The following is a 22879-nucleotide window of genomic DNA, read 5'->3' on the forward strand; positions in this document are numbered from 1 at the left end:
CAGAGGCTTTAACCCACTGAGCCACCCAGGCGCCCCCACTGAATTGGATCTTATGTGCTCATCAAAACTGGTCAGAGAAGAACAGAAGTCACAACAAAAGAAAAAATGAGAAAAGGCAGTGAGCCCAAGAAGCAAGCCTTGAAAGGGAAATGCGGTTTCATCTGGATCTCCAAGTGATGAAACACGCCTCCTGGAGAAGACAACAGCATGCCGTCAGTTTCAAGATAATCCCCAACTCTCCGAGGACATCACACTGTGGTTACTCTGATTAAACATTAGCTCTCTTAACCAACAACAATCTTCTGCCCCCCACCGCTACCCACACCTCACCCCAAAATAGCCTACCTTACTAACATGAACACGGCTGTTTGAACCACGAACTGGAGGCAAATGATCTTCCATTGCTGGAGATGTTTCAGTTTCATGAAAGTGCATTTTATTTTCGTCTTTTTTAATTTCCGACACCCAACTCTGAGAAGCAGGAGAAAGAAGAAGATAAACATACAGTTTGAAGTAATTAACCAGGTGTTAGGATTATACATTATCATCATTTCCTATGGGTCCATATTTTGGGTGACAATTTAGTCATGAATTCTACCTGTGATGCCCTTCTACTATGCTTTTAAATTATGGTAAAATACACAAAACAAAATTGATCATCTTAACCACTTTCAAATGTGCAATTCAGTATTATTATGCATATCTGTGCTGCCCTTCCTACTTCTATTATTTTGCAAGTTTACTCTCAACCCTTCCAACAAGCTTTCCCTGAACTACCTGGTTGGGCTAGAAATGTTCCTCCTCCATGTTTTAACAGAGATTTAAAATAATCCATGTACAGTTCATCTCTCTCACATTTCTGTAAGTTCCTTGAGGGCAGAACCTATGTCTTAGTCTCATCTTTGTGATTCAGGAACCTAGCACAGTGTCTGGCACATAATAGGTTCATAATCATGTTTATTAAACTGCATTGTCACAGGTTCTAGGAAGAAATTGAGTGAGAGACTTGTTTTCTGTGAAATTCTATTATTGTTATTCAGCAGCTATACGGTGAAGGTCTCATATTAAATTAGGCACCATGATACAGCACTAAACTAAATTATCTGTCCTAATTGTGCAGGAGGCAGGGGAACGAAATGGGAGCACAGAGGTGAAAGAAGGAGAAGGAACAGAAAAGCAGTAAGAGGAGAAAGGTAAAAAGGAAGAGGAGGCATTACAGAGAAGGACAAAGAGTAAGAAAGAGAATGGGGGGAGAGGGAGAAGTGCCAGGGAAAAGCATGAAAGAAAGGGAGAAGAGGCGAAGTCAAGAGGTGACTAAAAAAGAATATGCAACTGGAAAAAAAGCAGCTTCTGCAACTAAAACTATGCTGTTATTCCCCGGACAATAAAGTCAAAGAACTCTGGACACAAACTGTTATTTTAATTTATAGATTAATTACCAGGTTTTCAATTTCAAGTCAGTAAAATGGCAAAATGAGAAAGCTGAAAGTTTATTTTTTTTAAGATTTTATTAATTTATATATTTGACAGAGAGACAGTGTACAAGCAGGGGGAGCAGTACAGGGGAGGGAGAAGCAGGCTCCCTGCTGAGCAAGAAGCCTGATGCAGGGACTCAATCCCAGGACCCAGGGATCATGGCCTGAGCCGAAGGTAGATGCTTAACGGACTGAGCCACCCAGGCACCCTGAAAAAGCTGAAAGTTTAAAAAAACATAGCATTCTGGGTTAGAGAATGCATATTCCTCAAAATTGTCTTCAAATGGGGTACCTGGGTGGCTCAGTGGGTTAAAGTCTCTGACTTCAGCTCAGGTCATGATCCCAGGGTACTGGGATTGAGTCCCACATCAGGCTCTCTGCTCAGCAGGGAAACTGCTTCCCCCTCTCTCTCTGCCTGCCTCTCTGCCTACTTGTGAACTCTCTCTCTCCTGTCAAATAAATAAATAAAATCTTAAAAAACTGTCTTCAAATGTTTTTAAATGTAATACATTAATAAAGTAAATTAATATATTAATAAAGTAAAGTAAAACAAAAAACTGTTGCTCCAGGGACGACTGGTGGCTCAGTAGGTTAAGCTGCTGCCTTCGGCTCAGGTCATGATCCCGGGGTCCTGGGATCAAGTTCTGCATCGGGCTCCTTGTCCAGCAGGGAACCTGCTTCTCTCTCTGCCTCTGCCTGCCACTCTGTCTGCCTGTGCTCTCTCTCTGACAATAAATAAATTTAAAAAAAAAAAAAAAAAAAAAAAAAAAAAACCTGTTGCTCCAGAATCTGTTTTAAGAAGTTATTTCTTGGGGCACCTGGATGGCTCAGTCGTTAGGTGTCTGCCTTTGGCTCGGGTCATGATCCCGGGGTCCTGGGATCGAGCCTCACATCGGGCTCCCTGCTCAACGGAGGGGAAGCCTGCTTCCCCCTCTCCCGCTCCCCCTGCTTGTGTTCCCTTTCTCATTCTATCTGTCTCTGCCAAATAAATAAATAAAAATATTTTTTAAAAAGGTTATTTATTAAGCAAAATGAAACCACAAAAGAACTCAGAAAATACAGGTAAATATGCATCTGGTGGAGAGGAAGCTTTCTCAAGTATAAATGCAAGAAAACATAAGGGATAAAACCAAGGGATAAAGTTTTTTTTTAATGAATAAACATGAAAAAACACCACACACAAGATCTAAAGACTAATGACAAAGGAAAATTTAGAATATATGCAACAGAACTATTACTCATAAATAAGGAACACATGGACAGAAAAATCAATAAAGGGACATCTCCTCCTGGTCCTGACGGAGTAATAGGACTGGATCTGCCATCCCGCTTAAACTCTAGAAAACTGGATAAATATATGAAACTGTGGTTTTCAGACATCAGACAACAGGTAGCACGGGAAAATGATCCTTGAAAGAAAGGAAACAACGGAGAGTTTGGGGCCTGCACTGGCCCCAATTTACTGCCCATAATTTCCAGGCTATAGCACAGGGAATGAAAATCCAAACAGCCCTGTGGTCTCACTGAATTCAGAAGAACACAGCTCAGGCTTCAGGGAGGCAAAGATTACAAAGATCTGGGATGCAAAATATCCAAGAGGAGGGAGCCAGAGAGAGAACTCTAAGGAGGACCTGAACAGCACTGTATCTGTTATAGAAATGTAATTCAGAGTCAAAACCTTTCTTACAATGAAAAGGTGAGGCCCAGATGGCATCAGTGGTGAATTCCAGAAAATATTTAAGGAAGAAATAATACCAACCACACACAAACTTTCCTAGAAAATTTAAGAAGAAAGAACACTTCCCAAATCATATTCTATGCTGCCATCATTACCCCATTACTCAATCCAGACATTATAAGAAAACTGCAGGCTAATATCTCTCATGGTTGTAGACACAAAAAATCCTTCATAAAATTTTAGCAAATTAAGTCCAGCAATATATAAAAAAGATACAGCATGACTAAATAGAGTTTATCCTTGAAGGCAAGCTGGTATAACATCTGAAAACAGAGTACATAATTTACCTTATTAATGACTACAAAGGAAATCTTATATTCCTCTCAATAAATGCAGGAAAAGCACTTCATAAAACTCTATACCCATTCATGTAAAAATTCTCATCAAACAAGGAATAGAAGGGACACTCCTCCACTTTATAAAGGATCATGTCATAAAATCTAAAGCCAACACTATACTTAATAGTGAATGGCTGGGGACACCTGGGTGGCTCAGTGGGTTAAGCCTCTGCCTTTGGCTCAGGTCATGATCTCAGGATCCTGGAATCAAGCCCCGCATCGCATCAGGCTTGTTGCTCAGCAGGGAGCCTGCTTACCCCACCCTCTGTATGCCTCTCTGCCTACTTGTGATCTTTGTCTGTCAAATAAACAAATAGAAAAAAAAATAGTGAATGGCTGAATGATGTCCCCTTAATATTAGGAACAAGACAAGAATATCTGTTCATATCCTTCTATTCAACATTGTACTAGAGGTCCAAGTCTGTGCAATAAGGCAAGTAAAAGAAATAAAAGGCAGCCATCCTGGAAAAGGGGAAGTAAACCTTTCATTATCTGCAGATAACATGATCCTGCATATAAGAAAACCCAACGAGGGTGCCTGGGTGGCTCAGTGAGTTAAACCTCTGCTTTCAGCTCAGGTCGTAATCTCAGGGTCCTGTGATCGAGCCGCATTGGGCTCTCTGCTCAGTGGGGACCCTGCTTCCCCCTCTCTCTCTGCCGGCCTCTCTGCCTACCTGTCATCTCTCTCTGTCAAATAAATAAATAAAATCTTTTTTTTTTTAATTAGTTAAAAAAAAAAGAAAACCCAGTGAATCTACAAAAAAGCTACTAGAACTAATTTGTAAATTTAAGAAGATCACAGGATACAAGGTCAATATAAAAGATCAATTAGATAACTATAAATTTGTAATATACAAATAAAAATTGAAATTAAACTTCCACTGATATGAGGTATCTAGATTAGTCAAACTTATGAAACAGAAAATAGAATGGTGTTTGCTAGGAGCTGAGGGGAGGGAGAAATGGAAAACTATTGTTTAATGAGTATAGAGTTTCAGCTCTGTAAGATTAAAAAAAAAGTTCTGGAGATTGGTTGCACAATGATATGAATATGACACTAATGAACTGCACACTTTTTATTATATTCAGAGATTTTTAGTTATATTGACATTATTATGTTCAGAGATTTTTGTCAATATAACACTAATGAACTCTACACTTAAAAATGGCTAAGATGAATGCAAGCTGGTGCAACCACTCTGGAAAACAGCATGGATGTTCCTCAAAAAGTTTAAAATAGAGCTACCCTATGACCCAGCAATTGCACTACTGGGTATTTAACCTAAAGATACAAACGTAGTGATAGGAAGGGGCACGTGCACCCAAATGTTTATAGTAGCAATGTCTACAATAGCCAAACTATGGAAAGAACCTAGATGTCCATCAACAGATGAATGGATAAAGAAGAGGTGGTATATATACAATGGAATACTATGCAGCCATCAAAAGAAATGAAATCTTGCCATTTGTGATGACGTGGATGGAACAAGAGGGTATTATGCTTAGCGAAATAAGTCAATCAGAGAAAGACAACTATCATATGATCTCCCTGATATGAGGAAGTGGAGATGCAACGTGGGGGGTTTGGGGGGTAGGAAAAGAATAAATGAAACAAGATGGATCAGAGGGAGACAAACCATAAGAGACTCTTAATGTCACAAAAAATTGAGGGGGGCTGGGGGGAGGGGGGAGGGAGAGGGTGGCGGGGTTATGGACATCAGGAAGAGTATGTGGTATGGTGAGTGCTGTTAAGTTTGTAAACCTGGCGATTCACAGACCTGTACCCCTGGGGCTAATAATACATTATATGTTTATACAAAATTTTTTAAAAAATTTTAAATGGCTAAGATGGTAAATTTTATGTGATATGTATTTTACCACACCAAAAATAAATGCATACATACATACATAAAATTTCATAGTTAGGGTGACTCAGAATGAGCAAAAATAAATGAAATTAAAAAACATTAACTTTTACAATAGCGTAATATATATTAAATATTTAGGAATAAATTAAACAAAAAATATGCAAGAACTGCACACTGAAAATTACAAGACACTGGCACAAAAAACTAAAGAAGACTTTTTTTTTTTAAGATTTTATTTATTTATTTGACAGAGAGAAATCACAAGTAGGCAGAGAGGCAGGCAGAGAGAGAGGAGGAAGCAGGCTCCCTGCTGAGCAGAGAGCCCGACGCGGGGCTCGAACCCAGGACCTGGGATCATGACCTGAGCCGAAGGCAGCGGCTTAACCCACTGAGCCACCCAGGCGCCCCCTAAAGAAGACTTAAATGAACAGAAAACATACAAAAGTTCATGGATCAGAAATTTCACTATTGTTAAGATGTCCGTTATTTTGAAATTGATCCATAAATTCAACACAATCCCAACCCAAAGACAAGCAAGTTATTTTGTAACAACTATCAAGCAAAGGACCTAGAATAGCCAAAACAACTATGAAAAAGGGAAACAAAGTTGGAGGACTTTTTCGATCTGATTTTAAGACTTAACCATAATCAAGAGAATGAGATACTGGAGGAAAAGACAGACATTTAGATTAACGAAAATAGAGAGTCCAGAAATAGACCCACACATACATGGCCAATTGATTTTTGATGATTATACCAATAAGTTCAATGGGGAAAGGATAATCTTTCATTAAGTGGTACCTGAAACCTTGGATATCTATATTATATGTGTGTGTGTGTGTGTGTGTATACCCCAAAATTAAAACAGATCCTAGACCTAAATGTAAGAGTTAAAATTAGAAACTTCCTAAATCATATGAAGAAACCTGGGGATCTGGGATTAGACAAAGGCTTCCCAAATAGGACACACAGCACACACTGTGAAAGAAAAATTGATTTCATCAAAATTTAACACCTTTGTTCTTCCAAAGTCACTGTAAAAAAAAATGAAAAGGCAATCCCCTTTGCAAATATTTTGCAAAAAATATTTTGGGGATTGCCTTTTCATTAGATGTGTCTAATGAAAGACATGTATGAAAGACATGTATTTTACAACTCAGTAAGAACAAAATACTACAAGTTTTTTAAAAGATTTTATTTATTTATTTTACAGAGAGAGAGAGAGAGATCACAAGTAGGCAGAGAGGCAGGCAGAGAGAGAGGGGAAAGCAGGCTCCTTGCTGAGCAAAGAGCCTGATACGGGGCTCGATTCCAGGACCCTGAGATGATGACCTGAGCCAAAGGCAGAGGCTTAAGCCACTGAGCCACCCAGGTGCCCCACTACAATTTTTTTTTTAATGGGCAAAGTATTTAAAGACTTCTCACAAAAGAGGATATATGGAAGGGAAATAAGCACATGAAAAGACACTCAGCAAAGTTAGTCATTAGAGAAATGGAAATTAAAGCCATGATGAAATACCACTGCATACCCAGCAGAACAGCTGAAATTAACAAAACTGGCAGTACTAAGTGTGAACCAAGATGCAGAGCAACAAGAATTTTTATCCATTACTGGCAGGAATGCCATTTTGTTCATCAATTGGTAAGTGGATAAACTGAGATATCTAACCAATTCACTACTACTCAGCAATTAAAAGAAACAAACTATGGACATGCAACAACATCGACACATCTCAAAAGCATGATGCTAAGTGAAAGAAAACACGAAAAGACCATATACTGTCTGACTGTATTTATAGAAAAGTCTCAAAAACACAAACCCAGGGGCACCTGGGTGGCTCAGTGGGTTGAGCCTCTGCCTTTGATTCGGGTCATGATCTTGGGGTCCTGGGATCGAGCCCCACATCGGGCTCTCTGCTCAGTGGGGAGCCTGTTTCCTCCTCCTCCTCTCTCTCTCTCTCTCTCTCTGCCTGCCTCTCTACCTACTTGTGATCTGTCAAATAAATAAATAACAATTAAAAAAAAAAACACAAACCCATAATGGTAGAAAGCAGTTCGGGGTTACCAGGGACCAGGATGTGGGGTCAGCACTGACTGCACAAGCATAAGGAAATTTTTCAGAGTAATAGAAATGTTTTAGAGCACAGACAGGTGTCAAAACTCAGTGAAGTGTAGGCCATTAAATTTTTATTTGAATGTAAATTATGCTTCAATAAAGCAGATTAAAAGAAATCACTGAAGATACAGGTCATTAACAAAAGAAGAAATTCAACTTTTGGACAAAAAATTTAATGTTGTAGGGCGCCTGGGTGGCTCAGTGGGTTGAGCCTCTGCCTTTGATTCGGGTCATGATCTCAGGGTCCTGGGATCGAGCCCCAAGTCGGGCTCTCTGTTCAGCGGGGAGCCTGCTTTCCCCCCTCTCTCTGCTGCCTCTCTGCCTGCTTGTGCTGTCAAATAAATAAAATCTTAAAAAGAAAAAATTAATGTTGCTAGTAATGAAACAAATACATAAGTTTTTCAATTATTTAATTGATTAAAAAATGATTATAGAGGGCACCTGGGTAGCTCAGTGGGTTAAAGCCTCTGCTTTCGGCTCAGGTCATGATCCTGGTGTCCTGGGATTGAGCCCCACATTGGGCTCCCTGCTCTGCGGGGAGCCTGCTACCCCTACCCCGCCCCCCCCCCCCCCGCCTGCCTCTCTGCCTACTTGTGATCTCTGTCAAATAAATAAATAAAATCTTTAAAAAAAAAATGATTATAGGGTGGCTCAATCAGGTGAGTGTCTTCCTTCAGCTCAGGTCATGATCCCACCGTCCTGAGATGGAGCTTCTGCTCTGCCCGCAATCTGCTTCTCCCTCTCTGTCTACAACCCATCCCCCCCACTCATGTTTGCACACGCATGCACACACACTCTCTCTCAAATAAATAAAAGCTTTAAAATGATTACAGTATCCAATGAAGAATACCTTAAATGGGCACTCATATATTGCTGGTGAAAAGAGAACAAAGGCACAACTTTTCTGAGAACATGGTAATGTGTTTCAACAGCTTCTGGATTATTCACATCCTTTGATCAAGCAACTTAATTTCCATTAATTTATGCTGAGGAAATAACCAGCGTGGTACAAAAGAAATTACAAACCAGTATGTTTGTATAGCACGATTTACAGAAGCTGAGCGAATTATTACGTTTCTTTGATAGAAAAGTCATTTAAAATACGCACGTGGGTGTCCGGACACAAACATACACATTCATATTATTCTGGGTTTGAGAAGGAACCAATACTACCTAAGTGATTACCACTAAAAGCCCTTCACTGACAAAAAAGAAAGAAGCCAAGGATTTTAGAAAAGTGAAGGAGACACAGATACAACATGAGAATGTCACAAAAACCAGGGTCACTCTATACCTTTATATCACCATCAATTTTTTCCCATTCTTCTGCTGTAAAACTGGCCGCTGTTGCTGCAGGTTTATCTTTCCTCAAAGCTCTACTTTCAGGAGCCAAGCCTTTAAGACGATTTTCACAGAATTCCGTAAGTTCAGGATAATATCCTTCCTCACCAGACCTTTAAAAAAAATTCAGAGCTTTGGAGTCACCACTTTCTTTTTTTTTTTTTTTTAAGATTTTATTTATTTATTTGACAGAGATCGCAAGTAGGCAGAGAGGCAGGCAGAGAGAGAGAGAGAGAAAGAAGCAGCCTCCCTGCTGAGCAGGGATGTGGGGCTCAATCCCAGGACCCTGGGATCATGACCCGAGCCGAAGGCAGAGGCTTTAACCCACTGAGCCACCGAGATGCCCCAGGAGTAACCACTTTCTTTAGAGCCCATGTACATTTGCAGGCTGGGCTCCCTGGAGCAGAGGGGTTCTGCGGAGCTCTCCAGGGCTGCCCCTGCACTGGGAGGGAGGCTGGGCTGTGTGGGGGCATCCCACTTTCCTTCCTCAACCAGCACAACCTTCACTTTTAGCCGTTAATCTATGGAGTGATACAGTGAAGGAAAAAATGGAGCTACAAAGACACCAGCTTCCATCACACACTTTGGAAAGTTGAGTAAATGATATTTTCTCTCCTTTAACATGTGTTCATTTTGTTACACAAGGTAATTTTTAACTTATAAATGAAAATTCAATATTAGAGACAGGCGGAAAGTGAGACTGGATTTTCTTCCCAAGGAGGAGTTTGTAGCTCCTCTTTTCCCCCAAAGGGATAGGAAGAGAATGGCAGAGGAGTGGTTCAGAACAGCAAGCCTCCAAATTCAACCACTCAAGGAACAGAATTCGTTCCTAGAGAGTTGTAAGGAGAACTCTGTTCTTTGTTTTTGAAGGAAAATCAATCTTTTCCCCTTCTGTTATAGATCTGTTTACCTTTAAATTTTTAGAAAAATAGAAAAAAATTCCCATTTTCAAATAAATTTTTCTTAAAAATAAATTCTGGGGATGCCTGGGTGGCTCAGTTGGTTAAACATGTGCCTTCGACTCAGGTCATGGTCCCACAGTCCTGGGATGGAGTCCCATGGCCGGCTCCCTGCTCAGCCGGGACCTGTATCTCCCTCTCCCTCTGCCCTCCACTTGTGATCTCTCTCACTCTCTAGCTCAAATAAATAAATAAAATCTTTTTTAAAAAGATTTTATTTATTTATTTGACAGACAGAGATCACAAGTATGCAGAGAGGCAGGCAGAGAGAGAGAGGAAGGGAAGCAGGCTCCCTGTTGAGCAGAGAGCCCAATGTGGGGCTCAATCCCAGGACCTGGGATCATGACCTGAGCTGAAGGCAGAGGCGTTAACCCACTGAGCCACCCAGGTGCCCCAAATAAATAAAATCTTTAAAAATAAATAAATTCTGAATTGATACTATATAAGTGAATTAAGTTCTTCACAGAATTTCTTAGAACCAACAGTGTGGGGCTTGCAAACTCTTCCATCACATAAACTGCTCGTGTTCTTTACCAGTTGGCCACACATAAAAGAAAATGTTTTTCTACTGCTGAGAACAAAAAAAGGAAAAATACATGTCTCACTCTCCGTTTCAGAAATGAGGAGGTTGTAACATCGACTGTGTCTGGGCACCAGCGGGGATGCTGAGGGAGGACAGGAGGCTGAAGGTGATGAGAGAGAAAAAGGAGAGGACACAGTGATGAGGAAACAGAACCACCATCAAACAGAAGGAGGACTACTGATGTCGGGGGGAGGAGGGATTCATGCTCCACAAGGGCTTTCACAGTAACAGGCTACTCTCCAAATGAAAACCCCTCAGGACATCCCAAATGGGGGGTACCCGCTGGGGTGCCCCAGACCAGTGCTGCCTGAAGTGGGCTCCCTTGACCACCTGCATGTCAGTCAGCCAGGCACCTGTTAAAAACACCTGTTCCTGGGCCCCACCCCAGGTTTCCTGAAGCAGGGTCCCTGAGAATGGGACCCTCAAATCTGCATTTTTAACAACCATATAAAGTTTGACAATTACCACCGTGCGGCCCTTACCCCGAGAAGGTCAGGATTCCCTGCTTTCTGGTCCCACCTCCAGGCTTCCCCACCATCCTCTCCTTGTGACCAGCTCACAGGAAGTCACCACCCTTGTTGGCAGGTGGTACGGGGTGGTGGGAATACCAAAGATCTTTATCAGCTGGAGCATGGTGAGCTAATCTTATTTACTAATGGCTACTCTCATGGCTACTTTATCTTTTCCTAGGAAATGTGGAGGAAGCAAGAAAAAAATGTCCTCTTGCATACTGATGAGCCTTAAGCTGCAAGCTGGAAGTAGACCTAGCCAGAACCTTCTAAATTAACCACGGGATCAAAACAACTATTTTGGAACCGAACATGGGGAAAACAAAACAAAACAAAAACCTCAACAATCTCAATGTGTGAAAATGTTCTGTAACATTTCTAAGAGTACCAGTTTTCAGAAGGCAACAATGTAATTGGCATACTGAAACAAAAAAGGATTTTTGAATGCTTACCTAAGCACATAAAGAATTTTTTCCAAGTGTTTAACATCTGAACATTTTTCAATATACTTAAAATCCAAATGTTCCACAGGAATTTTAAATGTTTTTGTTGTTCCAAAGCCCCATAATGATGGATAATCGTTGGCAGTCATGGCTGAAATGTAGTATAGGAAAATAGTTATGAAGCAAATATGTATAGTAATACTTAAACTAAATAATAGTAAGCATCTAGGCATTTCTATAACATTTATTTTTCTTTTCTATGTAAAAGGAGGTGTGTTTTCTCTAAGGAAGAAGTCTACACATTTTTAACTCTCTCTCCTTGATAAAAACAGTTATCAGTCATGGAACTAAATTATTAAGTACCATACATAGATTACCTCAATCTCCACTTAAGCAAAATTGGAACACAAAGCACATTGTGGTACTACAGAATAGGAAAACACTTTTCCTCTACTCACTTAGGTTCAGTGTCTGGGACTCCCCAGTTAAACTGATAAAAACACATTAACAGGAGAAAATGTTATTTCATACACTTAACGCATGGAGGGGCAGGGCTTCATAGAAAAGTGAAAACCCAAAGAAACTACTAGGTTTGGGAGCCTATATACCGTTTAAACAAAGGGTGAAAAGTTGTGGATAAGTGATTAGACAAAGGAAAAGGGGGTCTGGCTTTTAGGAGAAGGTAAATATATGGGAAAAACTAATGAAAGATAATGGTTTCCTTATTAAGATTTGTTTTTGCAGCCTTATCCCAGTTCTATGTACTATGATGAGGATTGTTCTCCTCCTGGTAGGAGAGAGAAGGGGAAGAGGGGACACCTTTACAAAGGGAAATTTATGCCCTGCTATTAAGCAGATAGGGAGAGGGTGAGAATTCTTCCTGTTGTTTACAGTTTGATATATCCTTATGCCTAAATGGCTTATTTGGGGATGGCATATTCTGATCCCCTTAGGTGCTCAAACTGCCTTTTAAGATAGCTTTCAATGTTGGGGCGCCTGGGTGGCTCAGTGGGTTAAAGCCTCTGCCTTTGGCTCAGGTCATGATCCCAGGCTCCTTGGATCAAGCCCCGCATCGGGCTCTCTGCTCAGCAGGGAGCCTGCTTCCTCCTCTCTCTCTCTGCCTGCCTCTCTGACTACTTGTGATCTCTGTCTGTCAAATAAATAAAATCTTAAAAAAAAAAAAAAAGATAGCTTTCAATGTTGATTTCAATGACTTCTGCTTCAGCTGTTTGTTCACACCCCAAACATGCTCTGTGATTCAGCACAAATATAAATATCCTTTAACTGTCCTTTACATCACCCTCTTTGTCATTCCCTGCAACCCACTCCCGGAAGACACTGAGCCCATACCTTTCTCATAACATATATTTTAATTATGTATTTTGTCTTCCCTTCTAGATTGTGAGATCTTACTTTATTCATTGTCATATATTCAGGGCTAACAAAGTAGTGCCTTATACCCTTAAGAAACACTTGCTGAACTGAATTGGAAATAAGAGGGCCTCAGACTGTTTCACTTTAATGATACTGCTGCTAACGATGATGGTAATAACACCACCAACAGATAATTACACAGTTCTTAATGTGTGCTGGGCATCACCCTAAGAATTTTACATGTATTACTTCATTTAATCTTTCAACTACTATATCAGGTCGGTCTTATTTTAAGCAGAGAGCAGTAATAACAGTTAACAGTTATGGAGCTAAATTACTGTGTGCCATGGATTATTATCTCACATAATCTTCAAACCTCTCATGAAGGGAATTAATAATTACTCCCATTTTACAAAAAGGGAAGTGTTTGTGTTTTAAGTAACTTGCTCAAGGTCATATAATTATTAAGTAGTGACTGAGGATTTGAATCTCAGTAGGAAACTGCAGAGCCCACACACTTAGCCATCATACCCAGACTTTTCAAATTATGGGTGGCAACCGTGAAATTAGTGAGCTGCAATTAGCATTGTTTTTTAACTCTAGAACAGCAACACAAAAATCTGACTACTTCACATACTGTGAATACTGTTTTGTAAAAACTTTTATGTCGTGTCTATACAAACAAATGACAAATGTGTGAATATAAATGCACATGTTGCAAAATATATTTCTCATCGTGGGTCACTGATCAAAAGTGTTTCAAAAACCACTGCAGTAAAACATATTGGGTTATAAATTTTAAAACAAGAAGTAGCAATGGGCCTAATTGACCAAAAGTATTTCCTTCAGCATGCCGCTCTCTGGAATTCTGGTCATACATCAGATTTTTGGAAAAAAAAAAAAAAAAAAAAGAGAGAGAGAGAGAGAAGGATTGGTGTCAGCTTCTCCTCCATATTCCTGCTGGGTTTAACTGGGCGTAGAACACAGAAGACATCAGCTTTCAGATGAGATCCAGTGGAGAAATGAGATTGTGGTTTTCATGCTATACTGGCAGGGCCCAGAATGATAAATGATACATTCATTACAAGGATAGCCTTAAGAGTAGAAACTATGGAAAGCTACATGAAGAACTTTTAAATTACTGATGCTGCCCAGAACAGAATGGGTTGCACTAGAATTTTTCTAAAGAGTTGGCGGATCTTTGATGGAAGAACTTAAGCATCCAATTCCCATTAAAATAGATGATCTCGAATTTGTCTTGCAACCGCTGATATTACACGATTTGAATACAGTGAAAAACATTTTAAATGAGAGCCATCTCTTATCTAATCAAATGAATTTCATTCTGCACACGGTTTTAACATTTCTCTGAAAATCCTTTTTGAAGACTTCCATGTTTGTTTTGTTTTTCCTGGTAAGATGCACATTTCAAGACTACTAAATGTTAACTTTCAAGTTCCAAAAAACAAGTCATTACAACAGTTCATTTGCTCTCGTTAGAACACTCCCATATCCGGTTGGAATTTCTTTGATTAGGAAAAGCTTTGTTTTTAGTTGGATTTAATCTCTTCTCGGTCATCCTGATCCACATCCATTTCCCATATTCCTTAATCGGCTGACAGAAACACCTCCATCGGAAAATGAGATGGTTAATTAACACGAAAACCTGTTTTCCTCCACCAGGGAACTTTCTATCCAGCAACCACAGGGTCGAGCGCCCCCTGCAGGCCGAAATCGAAAGGAATTGGTTCCCTTTGCCCTAGCAACGGTTTCTGTGTACAGCACCGCCGGGAGCGGCTGGGGTGTGGGGGGCGGCCGCGAACCCAGAGTTCTACAGTCAACCCAACGGTCGGGGGGCACTTTGGGACCCTCTGAAATTGCTCCCCACTCCCCGGCTCTTTGGTCTCCAGGACTGGTCGCCGCCGGCGGACCCCGGCAACCCCCATGTTGTGACCCTGTCCCAACATCCGCTACCCTCCGCCACAGTAAACTAAAGCCCCCCGTTTATTCATCCCATAACCCGCCCTCAGTCGATTCCGACCGTGCATTTGCTTCTCGGGGCCCGCCTTTCACCCCAGTTCCGAAGGGAACTGCGACGGAAGATGTAACTTACTCCTGGCCGGCAGGTACTCACCTGGTTCGCAGACACCACGCAGAGGATGCGGCCCCGGCACCATTTACCACCCAAGCCGCAGGTGCGCAGCTGGGGGCGTGTCGCCCCGCCGAGCCCCCACCCGCCGGAGGCTGACTGCCGGGGGCGGGACCAGAGCCTCTGCGGATGATTGGCTGGCCCTCGATCAGCTACCTCGCAGATCGGCCTCACAGCCCAGCCTCTCGCACAGACGACCATTAGGCCAGAAAGGAGTCCCAGTGGGAGAGCTCCCTTTCTCCATTGCGTTCGTTTCCGATCGAGTTAAAACGCCGTTACCGTTCTGGATTGTTACACCACCCGCAAGATAGATTGATAACTACTCCTACCTAATTATAGAAATATAATTAAACGTTCAGAGTATCTACAACGTGTTTCAGAAAGAGCAATCTGAAGAGTATGGAGGCAGCAAGCCTAGTAGCTGGGACACTAATCTTCAAACTAATCGTGTGGAAAATAATAATACAGCAATGGTGATAATGATTAACATTGATTAGGCTAAGAGTTTTTACGGATTCATTTTATTTTGCAACTAACCTGTGAGGTAGGTGCGATTATTTCCTGCCTACCTTACAAATGAGGAAAGTGTACCCTGGTGAAGTCACACACTGTTAACAAAGGACACTGTGGATATTTGAACCCAAAGCCTTTCACCGAAGTCTGTACTGTTTACTGAGCTCTTAAAATATGAGCCAAGCCATCACTAAGTCCCATTAGCTCAACTTCAAAATGTTATCTTAGAACCAGCCACTTCTTAGTCCCTCTATTGCTATCACTCTGGCCTGCCATAATCGTTATCCTGAATTACTGCAGGTGGTCCTTAGCTGGCTTCCCCATCCATCCATCCATCCCTACGTTATCCATTCTCACAGAACAGCTCAAGTAATCTTGTCTTAAATCCTGTTACACTCCTGTTACACTCCCATCATGAGACCATAAATAAGCAGGCCTCTGCCTACCTCAAAGTTTGAGTCACATGGGCTTCATTCTAAAGTGGGAACAAGGCAAGCTTGCTTTCCACCCCTGAGACATTACACTAGCTATTTCCTCAATTTCAGGAATGCTCCTTCCCCTTGTCTTAGTATGTCAGGCTCCTTCTCATCCTTCAGCCTTCTGCTCAAATAACCACTCCCTCCTAATTTTCTACACAGGACTTATTCTAGGAGGTGTGGAGATGTTCACACATTTGTGTATGTGAGGAGGCAGCTTGTTTTTACATATTCTCGGTTTACAACTTCTCAACTTATAGTCTTATGAATGGCTTTTTTTTTTTTAAGATTTCTAAGCAATATTTGACGCCCAACATGGAACTTGAATTCACAACCATTGAGGATCAAGAGTTGCACGCTCTACTGACTGAGCCAGGCAGACACTCCTGAGATTGTTTTTTTTTTTTTGTCTTTTGTGGGGGTTTTTGGAGAGAGACAAACACAGAGTGGGGTGGGGTGAGGTGTGCAGAGGGAGGGGGGAGAGAACTCTCACCTCACAACCCTGGGTTCATGACCTGAGCCAAAATCAAGAGTCCAACGCTTAACTGATTACGCCAACAAGGAGCCCCAAGACTGGCCATTTCTTTCTTTTTTTTTTTTTTTAAAGATTTTATTTATTTATTTGACAGAGAGAGATCACAAGTAGGCAGAGAGGCAGGCAGAGAGAGAGAGAGGGAAGCAGGCTCCCTGCTGAGCAGAGAGCCCGATGCGGGACTCGATCCCAGGACCCTGAGATCATGACCTGAGCCGAAGGCAGTGGCTTAACCCACTGAGCCACCCAGGCGCCCCTAGACTGGCCATTTCTGATTTCAGCTACTGTTTTTACATTTTTCACAACTTTAATCTCTGAAGGTAACTTCAGAGCCTCAAAGCACCATATTGACCATCATACATTCCTCCACTTGGACCATGAAGCTTACATTAAGTGAACTGGCTAGTCACTGAGAAGCAGGGCTGGATTTGATTTAATTCCCATGCTTTCCTCATGGACATGCATGTCCATAGTCATTGGTAAACATTTTAAGCAGGGGACAAGTTACATGTTAACTTTAAGCTCAGATTTACTGATATTAATACTTAAACAACACTATTTGAAAGACTTTTTTTTTAAGATCTGCTGTTATTTGTTTTTGAAAGAGAGAAAGGAGGGGAGGGACAGAGGGAGAGAGCCTCTGCGCTCAGTGCAGAGCCTGACACTGGGCTTGATCTCACAACCCTGAGATCATGACCTGAACTGAAACTAAGAGTTGGATGCTCAACCGACTATGCCACCCAGGCACCCCCAAATCTCTTAAAGCAATTTTATATCTATTTTACCTTTTTTCCCATTAAAATTGTCCAGGTAGGCAAGAGGTAAAATCACTTCCATTTTTATAGATGAAAGGGACACAAAGAAGTGACTGGTTGAAATGTTGGGTCTTGAGTTCCAGTGGTAATACTTTTTCCACCAAACCACTGTCTAGTTAACCAAATAATAATATTCAATTAAACTAATGATACAGGGGCGCCTGGGTGGCTCAGTGGGTTGGGCCGCTGCTTTCGGCTCGGGTCATGATCCCAGGTCCTGGGTTCGAGCCCCGCATCGGGCTTTCTGCTCAGCAGGGAGCCTGCTTCCTCCTCTCTCTCTGCCTGCCTCTCTGCTTACTTGTGATTTCTGTCAAATAAATAAATAAAATCTTTAAAAAAAAATAAATAAAATAAACTAATGATACATAAAAGACCTATGATAAAATCAAAACAGCTAAGAACAATAATGTCATCCCAAGTGTTAGGGTTTGTTTAGGGGACTGTCATATTTATTGGGACTCTTTTGTCTGAAAAAGACAAGGTCAAGAAGAAACAGAGCAGAATTACAAAAGTATGAAAGGTATGGCTAAAGGAAAACCTGGACCTAGGAAGCACTCTGAAAAATTTGAGCATGGTAGTACTTTGTATAGCACTTAAAACATTTATAGAACTTAGTATTCAAGGATGGTAATAGAAATACAGGTGCTTTTTAAAAATGGCACAGTTAATTTTTTGAATGTCAGAGACACACACAGCTAATAGTGAAGGTGGAATATACCTATCTTCAAAATGAATGTTAGGTGACATCCCATGATGATGGAATCCTGGAACAGATGGGAGTATCTGAGTATCCATATCCCTAAGATCAGGGCAAAACTTTTAAACATTTATCCATAGGCCAGTGTAAACCAGTCCCTATACATATGTTTTTATGTACCCTGAAGGCAGAATTTTTTTTTTAAAGATTTTATTTATTTATTTGACAGACAGAGATCACAAGTAGGCAGAGAGGCAGGCAGAGAGAGAAAGGAAGGGAAGCAGGCTCCCTGCTGAGCAGAGAGCCCGATTCGAGGCTCAATCCCAGGACCCTGGGATCATGACCTGAGCCGAAGGCAGCGGCTTTAACCCACTGAGCCACCCAGGCGCCCCTGAAGGCAGAATTTTTTACCTTCCTGATTACACCTCAGAAACTACACACGCCTTAATAATCTGCTTCATCCACTTTACTGCGAGTTGATTTTTCCTTACAGATGCAACCATTAAAGTTTCTTTTCCCTCACCCAAGACTTAAAATACAGTCAAGCCTTATATACAAATACAGAAGGCCTACATCAAGTAAAAATGAAAAATTTAACTCAAAATAATGCATGCATGCTAAGTACACTGGTATACTCAATACAAAATGATAACGGAGAGTTTACAAAGTTGGTGATGTAAAACAGTAGTTTCCTAGAAAACATTTTTAACAAGGCCCCCAAAAGATTCTAGGCCTTAATTAGAAGTGTGGTTTAGGGAAGCACTTTAAACTTTCACTCTGTGTCAGATCACACATACAATAAAAGTTATAAATCAAGTAATTTTTTTTTAAAGACTTTATTTATTTATTTAACACAGAGAAAGAGAGGGATAGCGAGAGAGGGAATACAAGCAGGGGTAATGGGAATGGGAGAAGCAGGCTTCGCCCTGAGCAGGGAGTCTGATGTGGGGGCTCTGTCCCAGGACCCTGGGATCATGACCTGAGCAGAAGAAGCCAGACTGAGCCATCCAGGTGGCCGTAAATCACGTAACTGAACAAAAAACTTCTTTATAGAAACTATCAAATAAATATCTACATACAAGATGGTTTTTAAAATGCAATGCTATTTGTATTCATAAAGATATATACACTAATCAAAAACTATGTAACATTAATAGCAAATGCAAGTATAAATGAAGATAATCCTCCAAATTCCATGTTTCATCGAGCATCAAAAACCACCACTGTATTAAAAAGAGTTAAGGACAAAAAAAAAATTTAAAAATTATATGAAGGATTTAACACTTCCAAGTCACTTTCTCTTTGCAATCAGCTAGTTATTTAATCTACAGCGTATAATAGATTGGAACTCAGTATTTACTATGATATTTGGAAATGGAAAAAAAAAAAAAAGACTTCAATTTTTATTAGTCCCCTTTCCATGACACAAAAGACTAATGCACCAAAAAAAAACACTAAAGCAATGTTATCAAGGTAACTTAGTGCTTTAAAAAATATTTTAATTGTACTATTAATTACCACATAATAATGTACTTTCAGTCTTGTGGCTAATTTGTAATCCTTACTTTATCCATTAAGTAGCATTCATACACAGTATTTGTATTTATTTTTCTTTGTATAATTTAGTTTGTCCATAAACTCAAAATCAAGGAGTATAAGTAAAATTCGGATCCTGTAAAACAGACTTATGAGAACTAAAATCAACTAATATTCAGATATTTAATATACGCCTCTACACTGAATTTTTATTATGAACATAAAAATTAAATGATTATGAAAATCCTAATCGAGCCCTTTTTTTGGTAGTCTGTTATTACCATTTTTTAACACCAGAAATGTTAGTTAGTTAGTTAGTTAGTGTTTGACTAACAACCCAAGCATTATTCTTCACGTCCATCTACTTCATATTTAGCAAGTTAAAAGGATACATCTTTTAGTCCTTTTCTTGTACATTATTCTGTATCCACATTCTCTGCATCTGATTGGATCCCTGGATTTTATTTCATTTTCTGTGTGACATTCTAAAAAAGAAAGCATGTTTATTCAGTGTCTAAAGGGCAAATAGGATAAAAAAGCAAATTATCTTTTTTTTTTTTTTTTTTTTAATTTGACAGAGAGATCACAAGCAGGCAGAGAGGCAGGCAGAGAGAGAGGAGGAAGCAGGCTCCCCGAGAGAGCAGAGAGCCCGACGCGGGGCTCGATCCCAGGACTCCGAGATCATGACCTGAGCCGAAGGCAGCGGCCCAACCCACTGAGCCACCCAGGCGCCCCAAAAAAGCAAATTATCTTAACTATATTTTTAACCCAAAGCACTAAAATGTACTCAATCTTAAGAGTAAGGTGCTATGACCATGCTGAAAAGAAAACCACAGGCCCCAAACAGCCTCACTTAGGTTAAGATGCCAAGTCAGTAAACCCAGTAAACCAAGGCTTAACACTTAACCTAACTGCAGTTTTAACCATGCAGAATGTAACCTCTGACCAGTCACCATGGGAATTTCTTTGTCAGCATTAGGGAATTTACTGCTTTTCTGTTCCTCCTCTTAGAAAGGCCATCTTACCTAAAACAATGGATTCTTTGCTAATAATTTCCTTTTTTCCACTCCTCTCTACCTTTAAAAACCTTTCTTTTTCTGTAGCCCTTTGCAGCTCCTATCTACTTGCTAGACAGGATGCTGCCTGATTCATGAATCCATTAAATAAGCCTATTCCACCTTTAAAATGTACTCAGTTGGGGCGCCTGGGTGGCTCAGTGGGTTAAGCCGCTGCCTTCCGCTCAGGTCATGATCCCAGGTCCTGGGTTCGAGCCCCACATCCGGCTTACTGCTCAGCAGGGAGCCTGCTTCCTCCTCTCTCTCCGCCTGCCTTTCTGCTTACTTGTGATTTCTCTCTGTCAAATAAATAAATAAAAAATCTTAAAAATAAAATAAAATAAAATGTACTCAGGTGAACTTTTATTATTTAACAACAATATACTAAGGAGGAAAGAAAAAAGAGTTATGGGCAGTGCACTTTTTCTTGGACAGAAAATGAATTCTTAATGAGAAAACTTTTTTTTTTAAACAGTTGATAGTATTCTGCTTTATAAATTTAAAGATGAGAGACTCATTTAAGACAAAGTTAAATGTAATTACTTCAAAACTCTGAAGTAAAACACTCCTACTTTATGTAAGTTCTATTCTTACCTCCGCAGATATATATCATTGGCTGCTGTTTTGGGGGTTGAACGTCCTTCTGCGTGTCCATTGATAACCCCTGAAATCACAGGCTCAAATACTGAGTATCTCAAAAGGGCTCCTCAAAAATCCAACCAGGCCTCATTTTTCTCAGGGAAACCGAAAAAAGTCCCAATTCCTAACCTGTACTTTTTCAAACCCTATGGGTAGAGCTAATGGACGAAAAACACAACGTACTGCGCACCTACCCCCAAACTGGACACAGTAACTTTACACATACTATTTCACTATAATCTTTACAACAATCCTAGGAGCTATTACTCTTACTTTACAGATGAAGAAACCCAGCTTTGTAGAAGTCAACTTGCGCAGAGCTATTCAGCTATTAAGAGGCAGGGGGACTGGGATTTGACGGCAAAGCTCGGTTTCCATTTAACCCCAAGTTCTACTTTTCCAAAATTCAGCGGAAGGCAATAAATTATATCCTTCAACACGGGAACGTGCGAATCGAAAATAAGGGGAGAATAACCCTCAAAAGGCAAACAGGGCAAAGGATTAACATCATCTACTCAATCCCCAGCTTCTTCCAATTCTAGTTCCATACTGGACCCTTTTAACCTTGAGGGTCTTACCTGTTTGGGTTCAAATACTCACGTCTAAATACAACCCACCAAGTCCCTAACCACGCAGCCCAAAGAAACTCCGTACTCTAAAACTCCCGGCGGATTCTGGCTCCTCGTAGTGTCTCACCCAACTTCCGGCGCTGACCTATGACGCCTCTAGTCCCCGCCCCTTCCGCCCCGGGCGTGGCAGGGGAACCCGGATTGTACAGGAGCAGTAAAGCCGACAGTTTTGTGTGTTAGGCTCTGTAGGGAGTGCGTCCGTGTTTCGCCCCAGTTTATTTCGCTTTTCAGGATAGCAGAACATTTCAGTAGTTCCTCAAATAGGAGGGAGTCTGCTTTTCTGACTAGTCAGCAGAAAGTAAACTTTTCCAGGAGGGCTGAGGGTTAGAAGAAAAAGCGAAATGACAGCTGCCCCTGGAATCCTCGGCTGTCCGTTACTCGGAGGAACACGGAAGGAGCGACTCCATCATTGATTTTCACTTAAAAAAAGCGCTTTTCAGATTGTTTTTCCTTGGTACCTGTGCTGGGCCAGTGGAGCAGGCGCCCCCTATCCACATGATTTCATTTTTGCTTTTTGAAACTTTCGTAAGGTCCTGTCGTCCCTCTGACCTTCTCCTTTTACTTGTTTTAAAGGAAAGGCTAGGGGCGCCTGGGTGGCCCAGTTGGTAGAGCTTCCATCTCTTGGTTTCGGCTCAGGTCGTGATCTCAGGGTCCTGGGACGGATCCCAGCATCAGGCCCTGCACTCAGCATGGCGTCTGTTTGAGATTCTCTCTTTCCCTCTCTTTCTCTGTCCCTCTCGCCCCTGCTGTCTCTCTCAAATTTAAAAAAAAAAAAAAAAAAAAGCAAAGGCGGTATGAAGGCAGCTACATAAATTCCACTTAAAACTGAGGGATATTGGTAGTAGTCAGTATCCATTGATTGACCTTTACATCGCATGTATTCCTCCCTAGATGAAACAAAACGGTCTGCGCAGTGGAGGTGTGTTTTTTGAAAGATCAAAATCAGTGAGATTAATAGAAGTTGGATTAACCAATGTTTACATTCGTTTGCTTCTTTCACAGGTTTTCACTGATAACAGAAGAAGGAAGAAGAAAATAAAGTAATTAAAATTTAGAAAATATTTGTTTATAGTAATTATTGTTAAGCAGAGAAA

General features: G+C 40.8%; 2 protein-coding genes across 4 annotated transcripts in view; both read right to left on the reverse strand.

Moving 5' to 3' along the window:
* The window catches only part of SPAG1 (sperm associated antigen 1), a 70596-nt gene extending 55621 nt beyond the window's left edge, over positions 1–14975 (reverse strand). Inside the window, exons 1-4 of one of the 2 annotated variants that reach the window (XM_047728569.1) lie at positions 14879–14975; positions 11380–11521; positions 8830–8989; positions 355–471 (exon numbers count right to left, since the gene is read on the reverse strand). In XM_047728569.1, coding sequence (XP_047584525.1) covers positions 355–471; positions 8830–8989; positions 11380–11521; positions 14879–14921 — 462 coding nt within the window. In that variant the 5' untranslated portion in view covers positions 14922–14975. Of the gene's footprint in view, positions 1–345; positions 472–8829; positions 8990–11379; positions 11522–14878 lie in introns of both variants that reach the window. The other variant, XM_047728568.1, reaches the window with a different exon arrangement.
* Positions 14976–19009: 4034 nt separating this feature from the next.
* Positions 19010–21859, reverse strand: POLR2K (RNA polymerase II, I and III subunit K). 2 transcript variants are annotated; one of them, XM_047728573.1, is made up of 4 exons: positions 21735–21859; positions 21112–21181; positions 19855–19947; positions 19010–19149 (listed from the first exon to the last, which is right to left on the reverse strand). In XM_047728573.1, exons 2-4 carry the CDS (start codon positions 21170–21172, stop codon positions 19127–19129), a joined length of 177 nt encoding a protein of 58 aa, XP_047584529.1. In that variant the 5' UTR covers positions 21173–21181; positions 21735–21859; the 3' UTR covers positions 19010–19126. The 2 variants fall into 2 exon arrangements, with proteins under 2 accessions (XP_047584529.1, XP_047584530.1); XM_047728574.1 differs by having other exon boundaries at positions 21757–21858.
* Positions 21860–22879: the final 1020 nt, after the last annotated feature.

This window comes from Lutra lutra, chromosome 4 (assembly GCF_902655055.1).
Source record: "Lutra lutra chromosome 4, mLutLut1.2, whole genome shotgun sequence".
Taxonomy (NCBI): Eukaryota; Metazoa; Chordata; class Mammalia; order Carnivora; family Mustelidae; genus Lutra; species Lutra lutra.